General features: G+C 48.7%; 7 protein-coding genes across 7 annotated transcripts; 4 read left to right on the forward strand and 3 right to left on the reverse strand.

The window, feature by feature from the left end:
* Positions 1-269: 269 nt before the first annotated feature.
* On the forward strand, positions 270-1,107 carry BP5553_04151 (COPI-coated vesicle protein; the record flags this gene model as incomplete). The annotated part of the gene is made up of 7 exons (XM_032012774.1): positions 270-289; positions 396-467; positions 520-563; positions 621-635; positions 711-779; positions 837-972; positions 1,071-1,107. The coding sequence occupies 7 exons, from the start codon at positions 270-272 to the stop codon at positions 1,105-1,107; spliced, it is 393 nt and encodes a 130-aa protein (XP_031872467.1).
* An 804-nt stretch (positions 1,108-1,911) lies between these two features.
* Positions 1,912-3,687, reverse strand: BP5553_04152 (uncharacterized protein; the record flags this gene model as incomplete). Its single annotated transcript, XM_032012775.1, has 4 exons — positions 1,912-2,001; positions 2,286-2,969; positions 3,023-3,260; positions 3,458-3,687. 4 exons carry the CDS (start codon positions 3,685-3,687, stop codon positions 1,912-1,914), a joined length of 1,242 nt encoding a protein of 413 aa, XP_031872468.1.
* Positions 3,688-5,729: 2,042 nt separating this feature from the next.
* On the forward strand, positions 5,730-8,396 carry BP5553_04153 (Zn2 DNA-binding protein; the record flags this gene model as incomplete). The annotated part of the gene is made up of 4 exons (XM_032012776.1): positions 5,730-5,938; positions 6,065-6,573; positions 6,630-7,776; positions 7,826-8,396. 4 exons carry the CDS (start codon positions 5,730-5,732, stop codon positions 8,394-8,396), a joined length of 2,436 nt encoding a protein of 811 aa, XP_031872469.1.
* An 819-nt stretch (positions 8,397-9,215) lies between these two features.
* On the reverse strand, positions 9,216-9,950 carry BP5553_04154 (Uncharacterized protein; the record flags this gene model as incomplete). Its single annotated transcript, XM_032012777.1, has 1 exon — positions 9,216-9,950. One exon carries the CDS (start codon positions 9,948-9,950, stop codon positions 9,216-9,218), a length of 735 nt encoding a protein of 244 aa, XP_031872470.1.
* A 324-nt stretch (positions 9,951-10,274) lies between these two features.
* BP5553_04155 (putative glycerol-3-phosphate acyltransferase) lies at positions 10,275-12,949 on the forward strand (the record flags this gene model as incomplete). The annotated part of the gene is made up of 5 exons (XM_032012778.1): positions 10,275-10,453; positions 10,520-10,896; positions 10,947-11,165; positions 11,213-12,462; positions 12,515-12,949. 5 exons carry the CDS (start codon positions 10,275-10,277, stop codon positions 12,947-12,949), a joined length of 2,460 nt encoding a protein of 819 aa, XP_031872471.1.
* Positions 12,950-13,105: 156 nt separating this feature from the next.
* BP5553_04156 (uncharacterized protein) lies at positions 13,106-14,210 on the reverse strand (the record flags this gene model as incomplete). Its single annotated transcript, XM_032012779.1, has 3 exons — positions 13,106-13,774; positions 13,952-14,132; positions 14,191-14,210. The coding sequence occupies 3 exons, from the start codon at positions 14,208-14,210 to the stop codon at positions 13,106-13,108; spliced, it is 870 nt and encodes a 289-aa protein (XP_031872472.1).
* A 207-nt stretch (positions 14,211-14,417) lies between these two features.
* BP5553_04157 (Uncharacterized protein) lies at positions 14,418-15,457 on the forward strand (the record flags this gene model as incomplete). Its single annotated transcript, XM_032012780.1, has 4 exons — positions 14,418-14,531; positions 14,596-15,067; positions 15,123-15,262; positions 15,335-15,457. The coding sequence occupies 4 exons, from the start codon at positions 14,418-14,420 to the stop codon at positions 15,455-15,457; spliced, it is 849 nt and encodes a 282-aa protein (XP_031872473.1).
* Between the last annotated feature and the right edge of the window lie 770 nt (positions 15,458-16,227).

Genomic DNA, 16,227 nt, shown 5'->3' on the forward strand with positions numbered 1-16,227 from the left:
ATTACGCTTGACCGCATGTGCCTTGGCGCAGAGCTTGCCCCCAGCCCAGCATCCAGGGCAGGGCTGTTCCACGTCTGCGCCGCGCCGCGTCTGCTACGTAGCGGTTTTTGAGTGTTGCGCAAAACCACAAACAGCCACAACTCCAACAAGAACCATTGAATATCCTCAACTTGGATCAACCACATCTCACGTCTCCCCTCTGCAGCTACGCCTCCTGTTTGGATTGCCATTTCCAGTCCGATATTTTCCCATCCTCCTAATCAATCGCCATGGACTTCTCAGACGCTTTGTGAGTTCCTTCCAGCCCCCTACAAAACAACGCGCATCCTCAACGGCCGGTGCCATTGCGCAAGACTCTACCCCTCCGTTCTCTGCTAACAAAAGCTTTGGTATAGTCGGCTCGTCAATCTCGGCGTGGGCGCGCTCATGGTGTTTAGTGGGATATGGCACATCTTTCCTTTCCACTTGTAGGTTTTGTCCTGTGGCTGGGTTTGAAGCTTCTAGCTAACCTCGTGGAAGTTCTGACCTGATGGTTGGTATCTATGTGGCAGTCTTTGGGCTAGGTAAACCACCTTGTGTATCCTTCTAGTTCGTATCTTGCTAACTTTTCGCGTTTACAGCTACCGCGCTTCTTGGTCAGTTCCCTTGCCTACATCCTTCGGCGATGCCCTGGCGAACACGGGATTTGCGATACTAATACTCGACTATAGAATTCCAAATTCCTCCTCAACTCTCGAGATATGCCTCTTTCCTGTTCTCCTTCATTGGCCGAGGAATCTGTATGTTATAAGCTTCCTTGATGCTTTTACTTCGCATTGCGCTGATACCCCTATAAGTTTACATCTTCGTCGGATCCATCCTTCTCGATTCGCATACTACAAACAATATTTTCGGTGCCGCAATTGGACTTGTAGGCGTTGCCTATGTCGTTCTAGAATTCATTCCTTCGATTGAGCCACCTCAAAACATGAGGTATGTTATTCCCCTGCCTAGTCGTCTGGAGATCCTTGCTCGGGGGGTTCTCTAGCAAGCAAAGAACACATAAACTAATATGCTTTTCGCAAAAATAGGGAAGCCGATGGAGGCTGGGGTGCGGAACAAGTCTAATCGACATTCCTGGTCAAAATCTGGAATAGTCAACGAAAGACTTCTCAAATAAGGGAACGTTTTATCTCATAAAACTGCCGGCCCTTCTATTACGACTCTACCATCCCTCAACACGTTGCTCGAAACCCGCCTACATGGCTCTCGCTCCTAAAACATGTATTTTGTCACTTTGGGGTAGGAAGAACAGATGATATGGACGCCATGAACTAACGATGGGCTCGTTATGGTGCATAGATAACCTTTGCTCATTGTGTGTCATTGTACGATATAGCAAACTCAATTTTGAATTTCCATTTCCTGCAAATCTTATAATGTCTCGTCTCTGTCCAATGCCTGTCTTAATTCCATCTATTAAATTAGTAAGTATATTTGTACTTTTTTATAATATTTAAAGTATTGAAAACCGGATATTAGATAACTGTTTATTTGATGACAGTGTGTCGCTGATTGACAACATATTAAAAGAATAACAGCATAAAGAATAGAGGACTTAGTGGACAGGATATAGGATATTTCTTACTCTGAATTTGGGGGTCTGCTAATATCCTGTAATGCCGCCGGACCGCTGAATGCACCATCGGAGTTCTTCTGCTGGTGGTCGAGTAGGGCTTTCAAGGCACCATTTCCATAACATTGGAAGTATTTGACTTGTGCTTGTAGAGGGAGAATGGGATGTATTTATAGTCCGGCATAGAACATTTAAAAGTTCGACTGTGAGGATGAATAGTGAATTCGCTGTTTTATTCGGACATCGTCGTACTATAAAGGGGAGTGTCCTATGTCCTAGTTTGTAATCCTCCCTGCTTAAAGCTGTATAATATCACCGGCTTTTGCCTTTGCGGCGATGTATGTAGCTCGGTCGAAAGTAAACCAGAAGCCAGAACGTGCCATCCTCTATGTCCGCATCTCAGATGCCATGTTCACATACATGTAATACTTTGTCACGTTTGGTAGCTGTTGTAAGACGATGCACTTATTGAGTGGCAAGCGAAGTAAAGATTGCGACTAATTAGATCATTGATAGCCGGAAGTTATGTGTATGGTTTATTATTCGGATGGGGCGTGTAACTGTGATCGTCATCATTCATAGCGTGCAAGAGCGTTTGGGATAGTTTACACGGACAGTATTAGTAGCCTAGGTATATTTAAAATTATTAATAAACATCCCACAAACTCACCTTCCCATCCTTACTCCCAACAGCAACCCAATGCGTCATTTTCGCCTTCCAAATTCTCTCCTCTTTAACAGTCAGAGTGCCTAGCCTCTTGGTTAATGCTTGCTGATTTGGATCCCCGCCTTCACTCTCATGTTCCGCCTCTGATTCATTTTGAAGATCAGCGAAAGCTACCGCAAAACAGCCCTCCTTGTGCCATTTCAAGACAGCTAGCTCCTTCATACTCTTGGCGGAGTAGACTCTAACTTTAGAATCCCATCCCGCCGTAGCAAATAATTTGCCGTCATTTCGTATCCTTAGACCCTGTTGCCCAGAATGTTTTGTTTGAATTGTCTTCAAGGGCTTGCTTCCAGTGGGCAGCATGACATTTTCTGCGGACGACGGAATGGGGTGTTTAGCAAGGATGGCATCGGCAGAAGATGTAATATAAAAGTCCTTTGAGGGGTTGGTATCGAGGGAGAGGATAGGCTGCGTATGCGATTGTGCTGTATAGAGTGTCTGCCAAGTGGAATCGGCCGATAGCTGGGACACCGTGGTATGGCCGCTTTCATAACCAGCTATAACTGTGAGGCGGCTTGTCTGGGGATGATGAAAGATGGAAATGGTCATTACCATACCGCCTTTAAATGTAGGGTCATTTGGGAGGGTATAAATCCGCTTGGACGATGGAATATGGAAGATGTCAACCTTTGAAGCGGGTTAGCATAAAACTTTCAAGCAGACTCGAGTAAGGAACTAACAGTCTCGGAACTCATTATGTTTGGTACGGCCACCAAAAGCTCTTTGGATGGCCCATCATCCAGAGGCGGGGATGTTTGAGCAAACGAGCAGAAGTTCATCGTGTTGACATCGAGGATGTGGAGCGCCCATGGCTGCTTTCTTGGCTCAGGAGAAGGATCAACTGGGAGCACCACACTCAGTCCATCCTCATCATCCTCTGATAGCTTCCATACTATCAGCTTATTGTCTTTGCCGTGCCTTAATTGACAAATCAGCAATAGTGGATAAGCGCGCAGGAACAACAAGCTCATGTGAAACGTCTTTGGGGAAAATGGACACCCTCTCTCGAGAGCAAAAATAGAGAAAGGTCACGCTCCGCGAATTACAAAGTGATACCCAGAGCCACCCACGTTTAAATATAGAAAACAACGTGGAAAAACAAGAACACAACGCACGTGATTATTTTATCCCCCTCCCATGCATCAGCTCCCAGAATAGTACCCTGATGCGCTCTCCACACCGCTACTGGCCTCTTCGTTGCAAGACTCCAGATCACAATCCAACCATCTGCGTCCCCTGTTACCAGCCGACTGTTGGATCGGATGAACGAGGTGGAATGGATATGAGCGCCATGTCCGCGAAGGACGTACGACGGCTGAGGTTGCGGCTGCTGCTGCACGGCCATGGCCAAGGCCGTATCTGGAACTATCGGAATGATCAGGATGCTGGACGAGGCAATTCGTGACGATGCGGATCTCCCGGACTACTACTTGTACTGAAAGCTTAATAGGGTAGCACTAGCAGCCGTTGAGATGTCGGTTGGCTACCCCGAATCTCGTTGATCGGCTCGAAGTTGCGAAATGCAAATAACTTTGACCCAACGTCGAAACGCGGCCCTGACTGGGCTAAACTCCTGATTCTGTTCCCAAACCTGCCCGCATTGTTTTACGATGCGCGACGGAGTCGAGTAGGTATCCAAGCACCTTCGACTTTCAGAGCTAGAGGGAGGGTGTCGTAAATATTTCGATGCAAGGTTGAGGGACGACCACCAAAACACCACAGAAGCCAAGTACGGTAACTGAACCCGTCGGGAAGACTGCCACCAAATCACGTGGGGCTATAATTAAAGTCGCGATGGGGTTTCCCCACCGATAATAGAAACGGCCACCAATATAGATTAATGAGAGTCTTTGTTACCTGGTCGACCTGAGAATTGCCGGCTGGGTTCTGATGCAATGTAGGTGCTGCGTGTGGTTGCAGTTGGGCTACAGAGGCACAGGGAACACACAACCTGGCGTGGCTTTCGTCTCTTCTCTTCCCTTCCTCACTACTGCACTGGTTCTCGGAAGTAAGTACACCTACCAGTAGTAATCAAGTACTTCCTGGAAAGCCGCCACTCCCCATGTCTCCATGTCTCCATGTCTCTTAAAATACGCATTGGAGTTCCTCTTACGAAGCAGATACTTGACTTCCCATACGGACAGCGCCCACCTTGGCTGTTGTCGCACTCCTCGGGCATGTTTGCCTTCCAAGCCAATAGAGCGCTCTGGACAAGCCCGAGTCTCTGGATTCTGGATGCTATCGAACCCCAGAACGGTGCTGCGCTGGAACCTATAGGCGCCTCTGACTGCACCTGCACATCCCTTGCGTGTGTGTGCTACAGTAGGAGATCTGGGATTATTAGCAATGGTGATTAGTGGTGCGTCCGAGATCTGAGATGCGTTGATCGGATGCCCTGTGTAATATATATATCTACCTTATCTATCTATATATATATATACCTTATATATATACCGGTACCTCGGTATGTAAGGTATGTATAGAAGAGAGCCAAGTGGGAGACAGAAGCTGTCCGAGTTCATGTGACGAGAGGTCGGAAGAGTGGGCACTGGGCACGTCCAGCGCTGGGAAAATGAACAACAAGCTGATGCTATTCCCGCAATGCCGGACACCGAGTGCTTCGAATTGTACCTACACACAAGAACAGTACTCCATACTCCATACCATCTATACTACCTCTCTATGTACAGTACTATATACAATATATTATACGCACCTACAGAGCAAATAAGACACGAGGCCTCAGGGCTCGCAACCCGTAACTCACACTGTCCCTCTCCTCTCGCGCCAAGGACGCCTGAGGGCTGACACTAATAAAGTGTGTATCAACCTGTATGAGACACCCAGGGTGCCTGTCCCTTTGTGTCGCATATTACGAAGTACGGAGTATTGGTCGACGACAAAAGGAGGGGCCAAGAACACTGAAATCGGTACAGTTGCATTTGATTTTGTGTCGCGTTCCACAGCACCAGCGCCGGCTCCAACATCACCAATATCGCCTTGCTCCTGAGTCTTACGAAGCACAGGAAGGAGTAGGATTCTCTCCACACCCAGTCAGCCCAGTCAGCCCAGTCAACCCAGTCAACCCAGTCAACCCTCAACCCTCCCTCAGACAGATCCTCGCCAGCTGCTAAAAGCAGCCGTTGGACCACCACCCTGCGTCGCCGTCTTGCTGGCAAGCCAAGGCTGGGGATCCTCGCTGGCCGCAGGAGAAGAAAGAATTCCACGCTGAACATTTTATATCGCGTTGCAAAAAGGTAAGCATCGCTACAGAGCCCGCAAAACTTGTGCTCAATGTCATGGTTTAACACCCCTCCCCCGCTCCTAGCCAAGCCCAGCATATCATATCAACGGTCGCATTGTTCCTGGCCTCAATCCGAGTCCCTCATGCTTGGGTCAATCCGGGTTTCAGTCTCCAGAGTCCAGACACACGCGCCCCTCCCGCAAAACTCTACCGAGCAGATCGGATCGTTCCCTCTCCGCAGCCTCGTCCCTTCCTTGGATTTGGAATCCAATACTCAATTCGAGATCCCCTGCCCATTGCGAACCCATATCTTCGGGGGCAGAAAAGAACAGGGCGAAAATAGAGAGAACAGGTAGACAAGACAGCAAAGAAAACCGCAGGAGCGTTGGTACGTCATTGAAGGTATTGGTTGGGTTGCACGCCAATGTCACTGGAAGTACCACCGAATCAAGCGGGCCACCACTGCGAGAAATCGCAGAGTCTTCATCCTGGCGGCATACGATAGTCAGGACTACCTTGGGGCTGGATTCGATCTCGATTATCCATACCAAACGTCGCCATTATACACGGCGTCGATTGCATCGGACCTGACGCTGGTGGGAGACCAGCAGTTCATCCCACCAAGATACCGCCCCAGCGATAATAGCACTCCACACTTGAAACGGCCGAGGGCGGACGGGCCAGAGATACCGGTCAAGGGAGGAGGGGGCAACAAGAAGAAGAAGCAGATGCAGATGCCGATGCCGACACCTGAAGCGGTGGTCGCTGATGCTGCGGAAGGTCAAATCGCTCCTGTGAACAAGCCAAAGCGGGTACGGACAGGATGTTTGACGTGCAGAGAACGCCATTTGAAATGCGACGAAGCTCTTCCCAACTGCCAAAACTGCCGGAAGTCAAACCGTGTTTGCAAGAGGGGTGTGCGGCTGAATTTCATTGATACGACGGTCAAATCCCCACCTCTTATCCCACCGACGGCGGATTGGAATGGTATGTCAATTTTGCCCTGGCCCTAGCCAATTCCGTGATGCTAATGGATTTGCAAGTCAATTTTCAAGATGAATCTCGCGAGATCGCGTCTGAATATAAAGGCGGTCTAAGCCGTTATGCACATCTCGATCAACAGATTATAACGCCTCCCCGAGAAAATGTTGAATATCCAGTCAGGCCTGTAGTCAACCCCCGGTCACGCGAAAACAGTAATGCACTGCCTCCAACACACCAGTTCAATGGCCCATACTCGGACGGCAGCGTGTCACTTAAGGACCAAGCTCATTCGAGACAGAATAGCCGCCATCATTCCCACGCTCCTAGTGATGCTTCCCTTCTGGCGCCACCTTCGTTAGCTTTCAGTATAAGTACTGAACAGACACTTACCCCACCCCCTAACGATCCTCGACGTTATCTAGATTCACCAGAGGAGGTCCTCTTCATGCAAGTGTTTGTTGAGGAAGTCGGTTTATGGATGGATAGCATGGATTCCATGAAACACTTTTCGAGGCTCTTGCCCTTTCACTCCTTAGGTGAGCCAATGCTGCTCAACGCATTTCTCGCCTGCGGAGCTCGACATTTGACGCTGGTCAATCCTATGTACCACGAGGATAGGGCACTATATTACTACGATACCGCAACTACTCAGCTACTCAGGTCTTTACAAAACCCAGACAGGGATACCATAGTTTGCGCTACGACAGCCGTCATATTGAATGTTTATGAAGTTATGTCCGAGCGAGCGAGGCAGCGTATGAACCATATCGCGGGAGCTCGTGCTTTGATTAAAGAGTGTGGCTGGAGTGCTAGGAGTACAGGAATAGGAGCAGCATGTTTCTGGTTGAATGTGGGGATGGAACTTTTAAGCTGCCTCCATTTCAACTGGAAATTGGCGTGGGAGCCAGACCAGTGGGGCGTTGACATGGACTTTCAGCGAGAGACGGAATTCGGAAACGAGGAGATTTGGGTTCATCGGATGGTATACATTGTTGGAAAGGTTGCAAACTTTCGGGCATCAATACCGCGATTCCAGAAGGCATCGCCACATGACGAACAAGTTCGTCTCCAGGCCAGATACGCGGAATGGCAGAGGTTAAAGGATTTGTGTGACAGCTGGAATGAGAATATACCTCGAACGATGCAGCCGATGGGTTATCTATACCCTTCCCAAAATAGCTCCAAATCCGCTTTCCCGGAAGTCTGGTAAGCATAATTTTGTTACGTTTGTTTGTACATGCTGATTTAAATTTAGGTTAATTAAACGTGCTACAATTGTTGGCCGACTATTCTACCATACGGCGGGATGCCTCCTAGCACAAATCCATCCTCTGATGTCCAAAGACGTCGAAGAGATGCACACAATGCAATTACATCACGCTCATCAAATTTGTGGGATAGTTGCACACGTCAAAGATAGAGGTGTTGCCAGTGTTGCACTGCGCTCCTTAGCAATTGCTGCAGAGTGCCTTGTGGACCGCCGGGAACAAGAAGAGATTCTCGAGATCTTTGAGAAGATTCGTACTGAGACTGGATGGAAAGTGGGGTTTCTCAACAAGGAGCTGAAGACCAAATGGGGTTGGCAGCCTGAAGATACAGCCCAGGAACAGATGGCAGCACCTCAGGCTTCCTTGGCTCAATTCTTCCCAGCAACCCAGGCAACTTCCGTGAGCCTGCCACCTGCGCCGCCGCCCCCCAGGCCTACCCCCAGCGGTATTCTAAACCCGCTGTTAAAGACTGCAGATTTTTCATTGCCGAATCATCCATACCAGCAGTATTATCAGCCTCCCAACCAGCACAACCAGTTTGCTCATACCTATGTATGACCTTGCAAAAAAAAGGGCTGGCTCATCATTTTGCTTTCGATGTTGTTTTATTTTATGAAATTTACTTTCTCTTCCCAGAATAGGAGTGAGGTTTGCATCAGGTTTTCACCCACAGATGATGGAACATGGTACACACCACAGTACACTTGGCGGCCTGGACTGAAAAATTGGTGGTGTTATAACGGAGTGGGATCTATTAGAGGTGTTTGGTAGGATATATCATGATAGATGAGTACAGGAATCATGGGTCATGGTTGGTTATATTACACGGAGGCACGACTTGTTATGACAGCATGGAGTTTAGGATAGGGGCATATGTGGAAATTATGGTTCTATTTGGAGTGGCTTCTTGCTAGCGTGTATAGACTCCAATATGATATATGTGGCGATTTGCCAATGATAACCTACTCATAAATGCTTCCCCTGGGCAGTAAGTGCACTAGATGTCCAATGCGGCGGTCTACTAGAAGCGTCTTGCATTATCAAATTGTACCATCATCCTCATTTCCTATTTCCATTCCCAGCGCTGTATTTCCTCTTCTGAAATTCTATGTAGTTATCGCCTGGCTTTAGATCGACGGCTTTTCGCGGCTGTCATGCCTCCTAGTCTGATCTGTCTTGTGCAGGTTGAATTTTCCCTGGCATGTCGCCATCAGAAAGACCAAATCCATCCTCTTCCGAACCTCCAAACCTGCGATACGAGCAGGAGGCTGGAACTGGGCGGAGGTAGGCCTCATTGCTTATGGGATAGGAAAATAACATTCCCCTCCCCCTTTTCAGATCCAGTATATATGTGCAAGCTTTAACGCCAACCCATCCTCAAAGATCTGGTTGAAAATGAGACTTGAACTTCCTATTCGCCCTATCCGCGGCCCGATAAATGAATTGATCACCATGCAACTCAAAGACCAGATCCACTACCTTCTCTTCTTCAGCTGCACTCCCTGGCGGTGGTACTGTAAACCTAAACATCGTATGTTCCTTTGGCAACACCTTAACCTGATCCTTCTTGGTGACAATTTCAAAAACGAATTTCGAATCCTTGACCACAATCCCTTTCGTCCCCACCCTCCCCACGCACCGACTCCTCACAACCTCCACCTCCGCCCCGTGGAAATCAGCACTACATAGCTTCGCCGCCGTCGCTGCAGTTACCGGTGTGCATTTCTCGCCCAAAACCTCCTGGATGTAACCTATCCACATTTTATGTAGAGGTTCATAAATGCTGTACTTCTGCGCAGATTTGGGGATATCATAGAGGCAGAGGGCACGCTTTTGCCTCGATGAGAGAGGTTGCGGTTTGAGCTTTTTCTTGCGTGATTCAATAGCACGTTGGCGGGAGCGGCGGCGGGCTTGTTGCGCGTTGGCGGTGTTGGAGTCTGGGTCGCTGGGTTTGAGGTAGAGGGGTCTTGTTTTTATCTTTTCGGTGAAGATTGTGCTGGCTGTGGTAGGGGAATGTGCGCGTGAGAGGAGGGAGACGGCGATGTTATTGTCGCTTCTGGAGGCATTGGAATTGGGCTCCGTCTGCTTGGAGCGCGGTGTTTGGGGCGCCATGTTGTGGATGTGGATGTGGATTGGAATTGTGACGATTGTGACGATGTTGGAGCTTGAGGGTCTGTACGAAGTAGCTAGGTACCTTAGGTACCTAGACTTTCACATGCTCAAGAAAGTACGAGGATACGAGTACCAAGTACACCAGGGTTGTACTGTACTAGACTGCCCCAGACTTCGGCGCGCCAACAGTTAGCCTCCGACATCCTCGGCCTGTCCCCAGGTAGGAATGCCCGATCCTGGTTACACAACACCATGGAGCTTCTCAGATATAAGCTTGCTATGCGCCCGTTACCCAAACTATAAGAGGAATTACTACCCAGCACCATGACCAATCGAAAGGGCTCGTCGCTGGTCAGGCCGGCGGCTCCGGATTTGGAGATTCTGGGGGATCGAGTGACGCTGCATCCAAGCGGATACATCGAGCCCCCGGAGAAGCCTCAGGATGGAGATAGAGAGCGTACTTTGATGGGAAGTATGGCCAGGTTCCGGTCGAGCCCGCTAGAGTATGTGGAATTCCCCGTCAAATATTAGATCTCTTGCTTTGAGGACCAATGCTAAGATCACACCAGGTTCCTTCGAGAAGTATCCCTTCATGTCTCTGGGACGGGCTGGCGCGCCTACGATGACTTCATCGGCCAGCCCATATTCTACCCCGGATTTTCGGAGCAAATGATTGCGGCGGTGCTCTCGGCGCCCATATTGCAGAAGCGAATCACCGAGTTAGCAACGAAACGGATTGCTGTCGAGCAGAAGGAGGGGTTGCTGGATATCAATGATCCTTTATTCGACGCTAAACGGACGCAGAGGAAAGCCGCCCTTGAGTACAGTCTGCATGAGCTCTGCGAAAGAATGACGGGGGATATGATTTGCAAAATGGAGAGCAAACCGTTTATTAGAGGGGCATACTACTTCATCACTCAGCTTTTGACGCGAGCCTACCACCAAGGTCTGTATTGGTAGATTCTTGGAGCTGGGTTCCATGCTGACAGTATATAGGAATCCATGTATCCAGCGAAGAGGTACTCCGGTTGAGAGCGGTGGCTAAGAAGGCGGCCGAGAAGAAGCAGAGCATCATTTTCTTGCCCTGCCATCGTTCACACGTAGACTACGTCTCCATGCAATTGATTTGCTACCGCCTGGGCTTAGCACTTCCTACTGTGGTAGCTGGAGATAATCTAAACTTCCCTGTAGTTGGTAGCTTTTTGCAACATGCTGGTACGTTCCCCGAGTCTATTTTCACTGATTCCAAGCTCATTAATCAGGCGCAATGTGGATTCGACGAAGCTTTGGTGGCGACATGCTTTACACGACACTGGTACAATCATATATAGATACCCTGCTGCAAGGCGGCTACAACTTCGAATGTTTCATTGAAGGAGGACGTTCGAGGACGGGGAAGCTTTTGTCCCCCAAATTCGGCATCCTGAGCTTTGTTCTAGACAGTATTTTATCTGGTCGTGTTGATGATGCTATTATCTGCCCAGTGAGCACGCAATACGACAAGGTTATCGAGACTGAGGGTTATGTTACGGAGTTGCTTGGAACGCCAAAAAGGAAAGAGAACCTGGCAGATTTCCTTTCAGCATCATCAGTGCTTTCGTTAAAACTTGGGCGAATTGATGTCCGGTTTCATGAACCTTGGAGTCTAAAACAGTTTGTGCAAGAACAACAACTTCGGGCTACTGGCGTACCGGCGAATATTGACACGAAAGAGGTCGATGATCGGACCATGAGGCACAAGCTTCTCCGTACTTTAGGCTATAAGGTACTCTCTGACATAAATGCTGTATCAGTGGTGATGCCGACGGCTTTGATCGGGACGGTTCTCCTGACGCTGAGAGGACGAGGTGTCGGTATGGCCGAACTGATACGCAGAGTTGAATGGCTCAGCGAACGCGTACGAGCGAAAGGTGGACGAGTCGCCCATTTCGGAAATTCCCCAACATCAGTTGTCATCGAACGAGGCCTAGAAGTCCTAGGTAAAGATCTTGTCGGAACGGTCGAAGGCCTACCGGAACCGTGCTACTACGCAGTCGACAGGTTTCAATTATCATTTTACCGAAATATGACTATACATCTATTCATCTCCGAGGCATTGGTATGTGCCAGTATATACACCCGGGTTAAGCGTGGTGGTGGGCGAGACAATCAAAGGATATCGTACGAAGAGCTCCGCCACCAAGTGCAATTCTTGTCGCAATTATTCCGAGGCGAATTCATCTATCCCACCGAAGGTCTGGAGGTTAACTTGGACAACACCCTTCGAAGATTTGAAGCGGATAGGATCCTTGACCTTGTCCGCGATAGCGAGGGAAATATCACCGCCGTGGATCTGTCAGACGCAGAGCGAGCTGCTGGCCGGGAGAATTTTGATTTCTACTGTTTCTTAATATGGCCTTTCGTTGAGGCCTTCTGGCTCGGTGCTGTAGCTTTGATCGGTTTCACGCCTCCTACCGGCTATCAAGGCGATACTTGGCTTGATGTTAAGAAATGCCAAGATAGCGCGCAACTAGTAAGCTTCCCAATTCCTCCTTTTGGCAGGGTGGATACTAACAAATTTCCAGCTTGGAAAAACTTTATACCATCAGGGTGATTTATCATATTTCGAAGCCGTCAACAAGGAGACACTGAAGAATTCCTGGTCGCGCTTCGAAGCAGAGGGCATGATCGTGATCTCCAAAAGCCAAAACGGAAAGATCCCGCCGAAAATGAAACTATCCGAAGATTGGGCACCACGACGAGATAATGCAACTTCGCACATCGTTCCGAAAGGTAGGTTGTGGGATTTTACAGAGAAAATAGCGCAGTCAAGGATCGAAGGGAAAAATAGGAGAGATGGAGCTACGGTCTCTACTAGAGTTTTGCGATTAACGGATACGATTGGGGAGACTTTATACCTGGAGGCTATGGATGATGCGAACATGGACGAGGATGATAAGGCGCCTCTGAAGAGAAAGCAGAAGAGTGGTTCAAAGATGCAGGCCAGGGCGCAGTTGTGAATGCATACATCGTGTAATTTTACGAACTAATTCAGCATACGAAGCTACGAAGATGGAATTGGCACACGATTTCCCTCTAAAATATTGATATTCATAATATATATATGTGTCGTTCTAGGCTCTATCATCGTACTCATACCACCAGAACTATCATTTCTAAACAATAATCCCATATCTCTCATACGGAAATCCCTCTAAACTACCATAACAATCCGCCCATCCATCATCCACCTCACCAACAAGATGCATCTCATTATCCCCAGCCTGCCCTGTCAGTCCAGCTAGAACCTCTTTCTCCCTTCCATTATACTCCTTCTTCAACTCCACATGCGGCACCCAAGCAACTCTCATTCCAGCTCTCCTCCCAGCCTCCACCCCAGGAACACTATCCTCAAACACTAAGCACTCTTCTGGCACTATTGGCCTCTCACCTTCTTCCAGACTAGAATTTACAACCTCCAAGGCGAGGTGATAAATATCTGGATTAGGTTTACCGCGGCCGTGGGGGATGCGGGGATCATCGCCTAGGACACGGCGGTGTGTGGGGAAGATGCTGAATAGTTCTTCTAGGTGGTCTGTTTTTAGCTTGAAATTCCCAGCGTGGCTAGAGGTTGCGAGGGCGATGTGGACTTTCCCTTCGGTGGGTTTTGATTCGGGGGTAGATGTGGATGTAGTAGCTGGGGAGGATAGCGGGACATGAGCGCAGCCTAGATCGCTGAGGAGTTTTGCTACGCCTGGGAGTGGTTGTACGGTGGGGAAGTGCTCGCGTTGGAGAGCCGATTGCTCGATTAGGTATTCATCGTGGCTGATTGGAAGTTGTGCCCACTGTATAGAGGCGTTAGTGGTGATTTAGCTGAGTTGACAGGTATTTTGGTATATAATTTATTGTGACCTGACAGCCTTAGATGGCCTAAGGGATAGGAGAGCAACAGAAGAAGAACGATATAAATATCCTTTTACGGATGAAGCGAGAGAAATGGGGGCTAGGCACGTGGTGCTTACGGAATGGAAGATTTCTGATGCTGCTGTCCCAGGCCGTCCTTGAAGTTGTGCTTTAATGGACCATGGCAAAGATGGTTTTCCGTACTTTTTCAAGATGGCGTTGGTGCAGATGGTGTATTTGTCTTCTGAGTCAAGGAGGAGGCCATCCATATCGAATAGACATGCTCGGACTGGTGGAAAACTGGAATTGAATGTTAGTTACTGGTCTACTTTGATAGAATTTAATGGAAAGCAATTACTCAGTTTTGGGAGGCGGCATGATTGTGGTTATAGACTTGTGTGTTGCGGTTTTGGGATGTTTAACTCGAACAGTATAATGAGGGGCACGGTGGAGATAAAGGAGGAGGGGTTATCGTACTCGTAGCGTAGCCCAGGAAATATTTTGATGGGACTACAGGGGTCCAGCTGGTCTACAGTATCTAGTCCAAACACCGTCACAACACGACAAAACACCAATCTCGACGAAATGGCATCACGTACGGAGAAGTTTGAGCGCAAGCCCAACTCTAAGAAAGAAAAGGAGAATGAGGTACAGGAAGAGCCCGAGGAGATAATACGTTTCTCTCCGGAAGAAGAAGCTGTATGTAAGCTCGCATCCTCATATCACAGCCAATTTGCTCAATGCTAATAAACGGCATGTATAGTCTCTACTTAATGAATCCAATGCCCGAAAAGCCTCTGCGAACGAGCTCTTTGCGAAAGCGTCATTTACAGATGCCATAGAAACGTACGACCAGGCGTTGGCCACCTGCCCGAATTACTTAGATTATGAAATCGCGGTGCTGAAGAGCAATGTTGCGGCGTGTCATCTCAAGCTCGAGGATTGGAAGGAAGCTGTGAATGCTGCCACGGCGGCTTTGGATAAGTTGGATAACTTGCAAGGCAAGGGTGATGGGGGGAAGAAGCCGGAGGGAGAGGACGAGGATTTGAAGTCCAAGGAAGAAGATGCATCAGTCGAGGAGATTGTTAGTGAGGGTGCCGCAAATGCAGAGGATACCTCCGAGAAGGGCAAGAGAGAGTCTGATATTGAGAGGATACGGGCGAAGTCGTTGATGCGAAGGGCTAGGGGTAGGAGTGAGTTGGGTGGTTGGTCGACTTTGCAAGGCGCCGAAGAAGGTACCGTTGCTTCTATTACCACTATCCGTCATGTGCCAGACTGACTTGTTTCAAGACTATCAAACCCTCTCAAAGATGAAGAATTTATCGGCTGCGGATAGGAAGATCGTACAGCGACAGCTGGTACTACTGCCGCCACGGACAAAAGCCGCCCAGGAGAGAGAAATGGGAGATATGATGGACAAGTTGAAGCAGGTTAGTATCTCGTTTGCTCTTTTGTTATATGTCTCTCTGTTTGCTCCCGAGCTAATTTTCACCCAATAATAGTTGGGCAACGGGATTCTGAAACCCTTCGGCCTTTCAACAAATAATTTCCAGATGGTCAAGGATGAGAAGACAGGCGGGTACAGCATGAACTTCAACCAGGGGGGTGCCCCGGCAGAGAAATAGAGAAGCCGGACCTTTATCCATTACTATCGGTGCCCGGTGTACTGAAACCACCTTCAACTCCATGACTCCTGCAGCAAGATTGGACACAGCCTGGAACATGATCACATGTTGGCACCGCCGTATCACGTGATGCACTTAGGACCACCAATTGCTTCGACAGAACAACAGCAAAGGTCCTCTCAGGCGACTTGTTCCCTGCCACATGTTTATATTCATATTGATCTGCATTCAGTCCTAGAACCCGAACATCGCTATCATTGTTACTCCTACGTCGGACCTGCCAGCCTGCCAACTTTATCATCATTGCCCACTTTGCCCCTCCATCCACCCGCGATAATCAATGCGAGGGACCCCGCGCTAATAATACCGAGTACATGTAATAAGCCATGGCAGCTTCGCCCCTTGCACCCTCCACCGTCATAGACGCCCCCGCCAATCCCCTCCCACCACCACCCCACGAACCGTAACACTCGGCTCTCAGCCTTTCATAACAATAACATTGTCGTATTGCTGTAGCTATAGTTACCAGTTACCACCACACGGCCAGTCCCTGGGCAAAGGCAAAGAATTGGGCTATTTGCCAGCCTAGTGCTAATTCAAACCGACTTTATCGGGCACTAACCGAGTTAGCCGCAAAGAAATTTGGCCATTGATCATAGCCACGTTTACGGTTTCCGTTCGCTTGGCTTGACAACTGTGATACACAAATGCAATGTGCTGTTGTCTACAAGTTGAGACGCCTGCAGCGGATAATGGTGATTTGCGACATC

This window comes from Venustampulla echinocandica, assembly GCF_003357145.1.
Source record: "Venustampulla echinocandica strain BP 5553 chromosome Unknown scaffold_1, whole genome shotgun sequence".
NCBI lineage: Eukaryota > Fungi > Ascomycota > Leotiomycetes > Helotiales > Pleuroascaceae > Venustampulla > Venustampulla echinocandica.